General features: G+C 34.0%; 1 protein-coding gene across 1 annotated transcript in view; it reads right to left on the bottom strand.

Annotated features, from left to right (window-relative positions):
- Window positions 1–732: 732 nt before the first annotated feature.
- The window catches only part of Gyc32E (Guanylyl cyclase at 32E), a 345,132-nt gene continuing 334,247 nt past the window's right edge, over window positions 733–11,617 (bottom strand). Inside the window, exons 23-26 of the mRNA XM_089637598.1 lie at window positions 6,853–6,921; window positions 4,638–4,800; window positions 958–1,160; window positions 733–810 (exon numbers count right to left, since the gene is read on the bottom strand). Of these exons, the coding sequence (XP_089493724.1) occupies window positions 733–810; window positions 958–1,160; window positions 4,638–4,800; window positions 6,853–6,921 (513 nt within the window). The remainder of the gene's footprint in view (window positions 811–957; window positions 1,161–4,637; window positions 4,801–6,852; window positions 6,922–11,617) is intronic.

Below are 11,617 nucleotides of genomic sequence, written 5' to 3'. Positions count from 1 at the left end.
ACGAGTACATATGTACGCGCGAACAAATAAAATTGCAATTTTAGCGTTCGCTGCAAATAGTCACGTAAATTAACAACTTCTGTGAGTATTAATTACCTAATATTTAATAAAAGTTCCTTGCATATTTAAACGCTCCTGTGAGTAAAGGAGGAAGAAGCTTAAAGCTAAATCACTATTTTGATTAATCTTTATAACGAATCGGTGTACATTATGAATACCAAAAATTATGCTTTAGATAAATTGAAGGTTTTCCTATCGTTTCGCTTGAGTAGAATACAAATAAAAGAAATAAATTACTAAAAATTTTTTTCAATAGAAATGTATGAACGCGTAAAGGAAACAACTTTTAAAAAATACAATATTATAGCTAAGATTATCTGTGACAGTTTCACTTAATTTAATTTTTTTGCTTTCTTATAAAATCATTTACAAAATAAATAAAAAAAACAGTTTTGTGCTTGAAATCTAACGTTTCTTGACTTCGTTTGTCAAGCGATTTTAATGCCTATCACCTACAATATAAGGTATACCAAGAATATACACATTTTGGCTTGTAGCTTCCTCTTAAATTAAAGTAAGTCGTAAATTTTACTTACGAGTGTAAAGGCAGCCTTAGACCTGTACAAAAACTCATGCCTCTGACGACTTCCGTAACTTTCTATAAATTACGGTAAGTGACTGTGTCGTTTACATTAGTAATTTTCTATACGTCACTTACGTAAGCGACTTAAATTATACATCGTAATTCTTGGGGGCAGGATCAACGACGTTCACTGATTCACGTTCAACGCTTCGTTGCCGGGAAACCGTCTAAATGATTATCTATATGAATGATATTAATTTTTGGGTTATTATGGCGTGTTGCACTTTATTCTTCTTTACCATTAGGGCAGATGTGATGTTACAGTGTCCATAAATATATATTTTATTATTGATTATGCAGTTTTTAGGACTTACTTTGATCATCGTCATGCCTCTCTCCGTGCAGTGGTACCCTCCCAGTTTCCTCAGCAGCCTGCACGTGGCGGCGGACACGTGGATTCTCAGGGGCTCGCCCGCCGACTCCATGCGACTGGCCGTGTTGACGGTGTCACCGAACAGACAGTAGCGGGGCATCTTCAGTCCTACTACACCAGCCACGCATTGGCCAGAGTGGATACCTGGGGAAAGGATATATTCTTCAATTAATTATTATTTGGACAGACAGGGATTTCTATCAGCCAGGATTCGTAGCCAGGGATCGTAACCATTCAACCCCGGAGGCCGTCAAACACTACGGGTGAAATTGATCAAAAGTTTTCAAAACTTCTTCCTTGAACGGAAATTCAATTTAACTAACTTGTCTGTGGGCTGGGAGTCGAAAGGGCTTATGAAAATAGTGAACATCAGCAGAGATCGGTAAAGATCGTCTTTTTAAGATATGAGTACATTGCTTAAATATAGAGATTTGTTATAAAAGAAAATATCTACGCATTTGAGTTTAAAACAACAGCTGGTAAAACGGTTAATACGAGATAATATAATGAGAGAACCATTCACTGAATAACAAACACCTCTATCATATCTCACTCCGAGAGACAAGCTAAGTTTGGTGACTCGGTTCGGTTTGTTGGTTGAGACTATCCAGTCTTCAGCCGGACTCGACTCGACTCGATCCATCGCCTTGCACCCCAGTGGGAGGGATGGATTCATACGTCTGTCACTCCTAAACACTTTGACCCCCAGATTCCTACCCACCCCTAGTATCTTTTCCATCCCATAGCTTCTTCTCCTTCCTTTCCTTAAAAAGACCCTCGCACAGCATCCCCAAAAGATGACATAGTCCCCGAGGGAAAATATTTTCTTCAGTGCCTCCCGTGTTGAGTTAGTGTAAATACCGGTTTGAACGTTGAAATCATAAACCCGGGTACACATTCAAAAACCTTTTATTTGGGTGCTAACCCCTTGGGTAATTTCTTCACAAACAACAAACAGCCGTCCATTCTCCAAGCTGACAGGGTTTCATAAAAGTTACGCTATCTCAATTTGCATTACAGTGAGATAGATATATGTATGTCTTAAACAACGTTAGAAAGAGAGAATACCGAGTTATCAGTTTGCGTATAAAAGCTTAGAAATTATAGAAAATTAGCAGAAATTATTCTATGAAACTTTTTAAATTCTTAATAATTTCTAAATTCTTTTTTTAACAAATATTTTTGTATGTTACCAAAAAAAGTGAAGCGACGGTAACTTTAATAGTACCTTTGTCTAATTAAATAATAAGTTTTTTTAGTTTCATGTAAAGTGGTAATTGCAGTTTACACTTTTTCTATATTTGCGTTCACTATTTTATATTTATAATATATTTTTTATTTTCATATGTCAATTTGAAATACTATAATTTGAACGAGTTATTGGTCTGATTTCGAAAACTATGCTTTATTTTGAAGCACGTTCAAAAACAACGTATTTATCTGGAATCGAATGTAACGCGAAAATATTTTCTGCCCAATCTGTAATTCAGTTCGAGAAGTACATTGCAAAAAGTAAGAGTACCAGGCGTACATAAGAGTAACACTTATTATTTGGCGTAGATTGCCAACTTTAAATAATACCCCTTTCGCCCACCCCTCAGTTATGAAATTAAATATTCATTCAGATATTATAAAAAGTTTGAGTTGAGATCAAAAATGTTTCGCAAAATGACTTTAATTTCACACCTTCCAAAAAAGAATGACATTGGAGCTATTACAAGAAAAAATAAACGTGGTTTTATCGTTGTCGTAAAGGTATTGGAAAAGTTTCAGTGGATGTAATATCGCAATATAAAAATGAACAAAGTTCAGTTAAAACGGTTAAATTGAGGTTTTATATTGCTTAAACCTTTTAAACCGTCTGGCGGTATTTATGGGTGTGAGGTGCAGCTTTATAATCGCTGTTTGAATGCTTTACCGACACAGGCCAGACATTTTAAATGAAAAAAATGTTAGCTGTTTTACCCGCTTTTTAAGTTAACTATCAAATAAAAATATATTAAGATTGCTATTTTTTTACAAACACATGGAAAACGTGTGTAAAATTTCAATTTCAACACCCGAACAAAATTACTACTGTAAAAAAATAATGTTTTCAATTCATCACATTCGAAAACATTTACATATACTCACACCACTGGAACCTTAAAAATTTTTCCTCGGTAATGGATGTATTACACAATGTTTTATTTCATACCGATTCCCATATGGAAACTAAAAGGATGTTTTTGCTTTACCCGGTCATTATTTTCGACTTTTTATGTTGGAGAAGAAATTATATTTTGTGATGGTACCACGTAATCGTCAACAATGGCAAGATCACACGAAAGCATTTGTCATTCCGTTGCCTTAAAAAAATCATCGAACTAGATATACAATTAAAAAACACACAAGTGGCCGAGTTGGCATCGCGTTTGAGTCTCACCCAAAGCGTTGTGAGTTTAATTCCTCAAGTAGATAAGTCCTTCATCATGGCACAAGCAACATTTTCCGCTCATTTTATTGAGATTTTCAAATATTGTCGGGTTATTCGTAATTCGGGAATGTTTGCCTTACGTAAAAAAATCACAATTCACGCTCACAATCAGTAATACTTTAAATATAAAACGAAATAAACATGCAACATTTGTCATAATATATGTAGATACGTAAAACAATGGCAGACGACATTTATGTCAAATAAAGTTCGCCATCTTAAGAAACTGTAACGAAAAAACTGAACGAAAATCAGTACCAAAATAGAACACGTCGTTTTTTCCACACCGAATCCACAAGAAAAGACGACCCTTTTGAAAATTGCACTGAAAAAAGCATCGTGTACACTGCCCATCTTTATTTATTTTCTTCTAGTACCATATCTCAATTATGTTCGCATCGCATTCATGTCCGCAAAACAAATATTTCCGCATCCTAATAAGTTCCCAAAATTTAAATATCTTAATTATTTAAACATCTAAATAAATTAATTCTCAATAAATTGTTCCCTTACCTCATTTACGTCGGGTACGTAGTTATTTGCATAGTTTCAATATTTCATAAAATACAAGTAATACATTATTTCTTCACCTCATTTACCCCAATTACCTACGTATTTGCAAAAAATTCAACATTTTATTTAATAATAAATCATTCCTTCAGCTCATTTACCTCAGGTACCTACTCATTTGCAACATTTAAAGACCGTATCGCGCACCCCCCTCGAATGACAATGTATCTACTATTTACACAGGGTATTACGGGACATACTTGAATTGACCAGTGATTCCCAACATTAATAAAACAAATAAAATTAAAAAAAATGGACTCCGGTGACTTTTTAGTTGTTGTTGTTTTTGTTTGTTTAAAACCAAAAAGATTTTTTTTTTTTAAACAAACGATTTTATTTCTTTCACATGTCCTCATTGGTCACTGAAGTCTGAGCCGAGTTACAGCCCGACATCCTAATCCAACATTAACTGTCCAATACCTAGTGATTTTTTATGCTCTAATTTAAAAAAAAAAACCCATCAAAAATGTCACAGGAGACAAAATTTAATCACAATTTTTTACTCCAAATAATGTCAGATATCGCTGCTTAAAGTAAGTCAGGTACGTCCCTTAACACTTTGTATAGTTCCTTACCTATCCTCAGCTTCAGTCTAGTACCAGGTCTGTGCCTCACTTCAAGTCTCTTAACTCTCTCCAGTAGGTGCAGGGCCATGGAGGCGATTTCACCGGCGTGCCTGTCTCCGTTCCTCAGCGGCAGACCTGACACCACCATGTAGGCATCTCCTATAGTCTCCACCTGAGGAAGAAAAAAAATCATTAAACGTAGGTACTAATTTCGGATGTAATTGTAACTTCAATGAACTCGGAATAGTCCCGAATTTATGTAACATTTTCAAAAATAGAACTGTGTCAATAATTCAGACAAGCGATAAAGTACCTATCTATATTATATGTATTTAAAAAAAATAGAATAAAATAACTTTGTTTCGATACCACTTTAAAGCATCAACTTGATATATAAATCAATCGGTTTCGTTTCTACCTGAACCGTCCTCAGAGTTTCATAAAACATATATTTGGTTAGGGAGTGAGGGGGTGGTAGGCAAGAGAGAGGGGGTAAAAGTGGGTGTAGGTTAGGTGAAGGCGGACATGTCACCAAAATTGATGTTCTCTCTCCCTCTTCTATGTTTCATATGCACCGTAATTCTGTAACCTGAGATTACGTACAAATTATGACGCTACGGGGAATCATTAACCTTTGCACGATGGTGTCGTCTCTCACCCTGCATGTCGCTTGAAGTCCCGAAAACCATTATGGAAGGAAGGAGAGAGGCTCCTCCGATTACGGGATCGGTGGAAACTCGAGTGGCACTTGGCCGATGTAAGAAATGCTCATCCCGTGCACGACCCCACTGAGAGACAGCCTAGATTCTCACTGCTTCGTAAACTCTAGTCCGCCATCAACAAGATAAGGTCATCCCACAGCCGCTGTGCCCACATGATGCATAAGAGCCTTAACAGGGGCCTTAAAGAGCCGGCAATGTGTGAGTGCCGTGCGTTGCAGACCATGTCCTCAACGAATGCCCGCTGCATTCATTCCCGGCGGGATTGATGAGGTTCACAGAGCGACGCCTGAAGCCCTAGACTGGCTCACTGACCTAGATGTTACCCTCTGACCCCCTACCATACGAAAGAAGAAGAAGATCTTACAAGGGGGTTCCTTAGCGACTAAACTTAAGTCGGATCAAGTCAAGAGTCGAAATAACAGAAAAGTATTATTAGACGGTACCTACTCGTACATGGAAGTGAAAAAACGAATGTGCACTAACATAGTTGTGCGAAATTATGTCATCTTTGTTGACCCCTGCGAAGCAAATACGTGACATAACAAGATAACTAGCTAAAGATGGCAGAAACCAAATCACTTCCGAGATAAACTGAATAACATGTATTATTACATTTCAAACGAATTCCGAGAATCTGTTACAAAATAAAGGTAGCATTAAAATACGAAAGAGATTTCGTGAAGTAAGTCACGGGAAAAGCAGAAATAATATTTATGAATACCTGGAATAATTTATACGACTTTACTGTACTATTTTAAAGTTGCGAAATAGAATGTATTCACAAAGCTAATAAATTATTTATGTTTGTACTTCTCTAGTGAGTTACTTACTCGTACGTTCAGATTGAATTATTTAAATAGAATATAATAAAGTATATATGCGGTGAATTATAAAAGTTATAGATTTATTAGGTTTAGCTAAATAGAAATAATAAAATATTGAAAAAAATTGACTAAAAATATATATTTAAATTCTTCTATAGTTGTATATACATTTTGCTATTGAAGGCTCTTCAAATATTTGGATAGGTATAGTTGAGAAAAAATATGATGAAGAAATGACCGGTCAGTGGTTGAGTGGGCATAGCGCTTGGGTCTCACCCGAGCGTCGCGTGTTCGATTCCTCGGCTGGCTAAGTCCTCCATCACAACACAAGCAACATTTTCGGCTTTCTGTGGTGGTAGTAGGAGATTTTCAAACATTGTTGGGTTATTCGTAACCTGGGAATGTTTGTCTTTCTTTTAAAAAAAAAAAAAAAAGTACATATATAGCACGTTCGTAATATGTAGTGTGCGCTGTGTTTATTATTTTTTTTTAATTTTAATGACAGCAAGTTTACACTACTTCAGTTCTACCAATACAATCAGACGAACGGAGCTCTTGGCACAATAACCCCAAGTGGAAGTGTAAACATTGCCAAAAAGGCAATTACCAAACATTGCTAAATCAAACAGTACTCGGAAGGGTAAATGTAGTCCCAAGTAATCTCAACACGTGTCTCACCTTGTATACATCGTAGTGGGAGATGATGGAATCGCAGCACGTGTACAAGTCGTTGAGAAGTTCCACAACCTGCGAACATACACATTACATTAGATACACATTTTATCCTTAGTTCAACGATAAAGCTCATTAAGTGTCAGATAAGTAGAACCGTAACGAGTTTAAACTTTGAATTTATGTACTGGGGCTAAGTAGTTCTAACGCCGAACATCACACATTTTATATAACAAAAGATTGATAATTTATTAAGAATCTCTTCAAATTATTCGTATCTCTGTTAAAAACGGGATTGTAGGCTATTGACGAATGAATTGGTAGGAATCCTGAAAAACTTTATTTATTAAAATACCAATGTTTTGAACCCATCTGAACACGTGTTCATAAAAATCCTAACATTTTTCATTTCGTCATGATTTATTATTAAGACAAATAGAGGCATATGAACACGTATTCCGATATTATTACGAATGTATTAACACTTTATCAGGAAGCGGCTTGCAGCCCCGTTTTTAACAGGATGACCAACAATTTGAAGAGATTTTCAATATATCAGTATTACTCATTTTTCTCCGTGTAGAACATTTTACGAAAAAAATATTCATTTTCCTTCTTTGGATGAAACTAGATTTACGATTGAATAAAAAAACGCTCAAGTAAAAAAAACAAAATATGCCTGCTTTACACTTTTGGCGAAACTTGAGAGAGTCAGAACACAAGATTGTAGTGAGGCAAGCTTTTCTAATGCCTATGATCGTTCGTTCCTTTAGGATTTTTTTGTGCTTAAGTCAAATGACGTAAAAAGGATGTGAATGGTGTAGAGAGGATAGCTACAAATTCAAGCTATAATTGCGCGATAAGGCAGTAACATTCGGGTTTACTGGCCTCATGGAAAAGCTTGTTGGATTGTGTAGCTGACATAACAATTTGTTTATTTAATACGAATGTAATCAAAATAAATTTCCAGAAACTAATGTTTGCTAATGCAAAAACTTCATAATGAAATCGCTACATTTGTTTCACATACTAAAACGTATCCCCAGGGCAACAAATAAGTGTGTTTTTGCGAGAGGTGGTCACGTCGGGAGGGATGTGTGGTGTGTTAATATTATTATTTTTTAAACATGCAAGCATTTCAATTCATATTTGTACCACAGTAAAATCTAAATCATAGGCGTCAGTATTTATTTATTAATTTATTAACGTCCTTTTGAGGGGGTTTCTCACTGTAAAAACACAGTACATAATTATTATACATAACTAAACTGCCTCAGTAACAATCTTTTATATTGTTAAGTGATAATTTAAAGATGTCAACTGACTCGGTATAATTGTTTCCCTCCATCAGTATTCTGGGCAACGAGGAATACATATGATAGTTAGTACCAGAATTTCTGCATTGAAATAAATAAATTTCACGCTTTATAAATATAGTGGTTTTGAAATGAGAATATTGTTAGTTCCTACCAGGATGTCATTTATCCAGTTCATACCTTTTCCTAACCTTCACTTTGCTAAAAAAGTACTTGAAATTTGGAACAATGGCAAAAAGACAGTGCAAATTCGAAAGCATTTTGTTCTGAACACAGAAGAAGACTTGGACTATTTTAGAAGAAAGTTGTTGGTGTTTTTTGTGTACATAATCTCGTTTAAAAGTAAAATGAACGAAATTGATTCCACTTGAGCGCCAATATGTTTATGATAGAATGCAGTGAGAGCTGAAGATTTTCATGCGTTTGGTTTTGAATTAGCTCGCGCTCATTAAAAAGAACATACCTCCGAATATTGATACAAAAACAAATAAACTGTTAACGGCCTTTTAAAGCCAATGACTTTGTCTATATTTTCTTATTTACCTTAAGTTTGTAGGTTTTATAAAAAAAATAATTGAAAAAATCATTAAATTCACAAATGCGTGAAATTCGTCTGATTGTAAACAAAAATGGTTTATAATGGTACTTATTACAGGAAATTTAGATAACATGTATTTAAAGTTCATTAGAACTAAAAACGAGGTTTTAAAAGATATGTTTACAATAACATTATGCATTCATATTTTGATTGAATGTAATTACGAAGACCGCAAAAATCGCTAGTTTGTTTTTAACTTGATAAATAATTTTTCAATCGTAATTTATCAGACTAAAACTAAATACTAAAAAAATATACCTTTTTTATATTTGTCTTCAGTTGACTACATCAGTCATAAATTTAGAGAATGGGGGACTTTGAATGAGAACTTTCTTAGGCGAAACATTAACAAAGTTAATTAAATAAATTTCAGAAAGGAAACTTAAATGTTTCAGTAAGGAAATGGTAGAAAGGGACACTTATATGTTTCAATAAATAAATGGTTGAAAGGGATGATTAAATAAGACCGGTTAGTGGCTGAGATGGCATCGCGTTTGGATCCCACCCAGGCGTAGTGTGTTCAATTCCTCGGCTGGATAAGTCTTCCATCACAACACAAGCAAAAGTCTACGTTTAATGTGGTGTTAGTAGGAGATTTTTAAATATTGTCAGGTAATTTGTAACCCGTGAATGTTTGTATGTCTTTAAAAAAAAAAACAAAACAAAACATGTTACATCTCTCATTTAACCACAATTTAATTACGACACGAAAAAAAATTTTACAGGTGAAAATTAAACTTCACTTTAAGATCTTATTTTTCATGTTAACACTTAGAAATAAATGTAAGTAAGCAGATAATTCGATGAAGAACGAATTGACATACAATGCTTAATGGAATTTGTGTAAAATACAATGAAAAGACAGCATTTCAAAAATATGTCAAAACTGAACAATTTTGCTTTTATTAGAGCACTATATAAATATGGGAAACATCTATTTAAAAATGGAGAAACCATTTACTGTGTAAAACGGTTATCTCTGAGAATATTGCAGTTACGAAGATGCGGGAACTTTTGAAATATCTCAAAAAATAAATTAAATTGGCTACATTTTGGGCAGCGTTAGTTCGGGGGTTGTGCAAATTAGCCTGGCCTAAAATCTGGCCAAATAATCCCCAGTTGTTATCTTGGAAGTGCTTGATATCGTTTTAAGTACTCATACGTTTTGTTGTAGCGACAATTACCCCGAGGCAGCGCGGTGGAACTCACTATATTGTGACTGTGTTCTGTACTCCTTCGCAGAGATACAGTGGGTAAGTGATTTTTTTTATTTTTTATTTTATTTTTTATTAGGTACAATATTTTTTACAATTCACGTTTTCCAGTAATGTAGGCCTCACTGGGTGGCTTGCCCGTGCTGAGGCTTTCATTTTATAATAAGAAAATATAAACTACATAATACATTTAAAGAGAAAAATTATACATTTAAAATTAAAAATAAATAATACATAATAATATATTCAAATTAAAAAAAAATAGTACATTGAAAATAATCTTGTGTGTTTGTGAGTGATGTGTGTTTATATTGGTTTTGTGTGTTACGTGTAGGTTTTATTTTTATATTATGCTATGAAATTTTGGTAATATTGTCTTTTTTGTTCTTTAATCCATTTTGCAATTTTGTGTGTGAATTTATTTTTATTTTACTCAATTTTAATTTCAAGTTTTAAGCTGTTGAAAGCTTTTATTGCATGGTATTGGTAGTGTCTTTGTCCAAAGCTTGAATTTACTGTCGGAGTTTTTATGTTTTCTTTGTACGCTTGTCTAACTGGTCTGTTAGTGTCATTTTGTGTATGTTGAAATTTATTTTTTTTTGTCAAAAATGTAGTTTAGTAGTGTTTTAACGTATAATTGGCGTATATCTAGTACGTCACAACTGTTGAATATTTGGTCTGTATCAGTCAGTCAATGTTTTTTTAGTATTACCTTTAAGATCGTTTTCTGTGCGGTTTCTATGTAATTGATATCCGAGTTTGTTGTTCCTCCCCAAGCAATAATTTCATATTCTATTATTGATTGGCAAAGTGCAAAATATATTGTTTTCAATTGTTTTATTTTATATATGTTTCTTATGTTTAGGAAAATGTGTATTGTTTTGAGAAGTTTATTTGTCATTTGTTTGATGTGAGGTATCCATCTAAGGTTATGGTCAATTACGATTCCTAGATACTTTATTTGTTCTGTTTTTTCTAGAGGAGGGCAATCGCAGATGTTGGTGTTTAAACATTCGTGTATTTTTATGGTGTTTGTGTTGTTTTTTGGCTGTCCCGTGCTATTTATACTGTATGTATTGAATTTTGTCTTTGATATATTAATTGTAAGTATGTTTGAGTCTAGCCATGTATTCACTTGCGAGATTCCCAAATTCGCTACGTTATATGCATTATTCCAATCCTTAGATTTGAAAAGTAAAACTGTGTAATCAGCATAGCTAACTATTTCACCGTCTATTTTCATGCTGCAAAGTTGATTTATGTAAATAGTAAAAAGAACGGGCCCTAGTATGCTTCCTTGTGGAACTCCATATGTAATCGGCAGTGTTTTACTAGTATGGTTGTTAATTTTGACTTGTTGTGTTCTCTTACTTATATAACTTTTTAATAGTTGAAGTTCCTTGCCTTTGATACCCATGTTTTCTAATTTTTTAAAAAGTGAATTGTGGCAGATTGAGTCAAAGGCTTTAGCTAAATCTAGATATATCGCTATGTATTTGTACCCTTGATCTAAGTTGCTATGTATATAATCTATTGTACAAGCTTTTTTGTGCCTATTTTGTCTCTAAATCCATATTGGTTATCCGAGATTAATTTGTTTTCTTCTAGGTATTTTATAATTTGGTTTTTTAATACTCTTTCGA

Source organism: Hesperophylax consimilis, chromosome 12 (assembly GCF_061612785.1).
Source record: "Hesperophylax consimilis isolate HC1 chromosome 12, BYU_Hcon_1.0, whole genome shotgun sequence".
NCBI classification, from domain to species: domain Eukaryota; kingdom Metazoa; phylum Arthropoda; class Insecta; order Trichoptera; family Limnephilidae; genus Hesperophylax; species Hesperophylax consimilis.
This window is presented reverse-complemented; position numbering and strand designations above follow the sequence as displayed.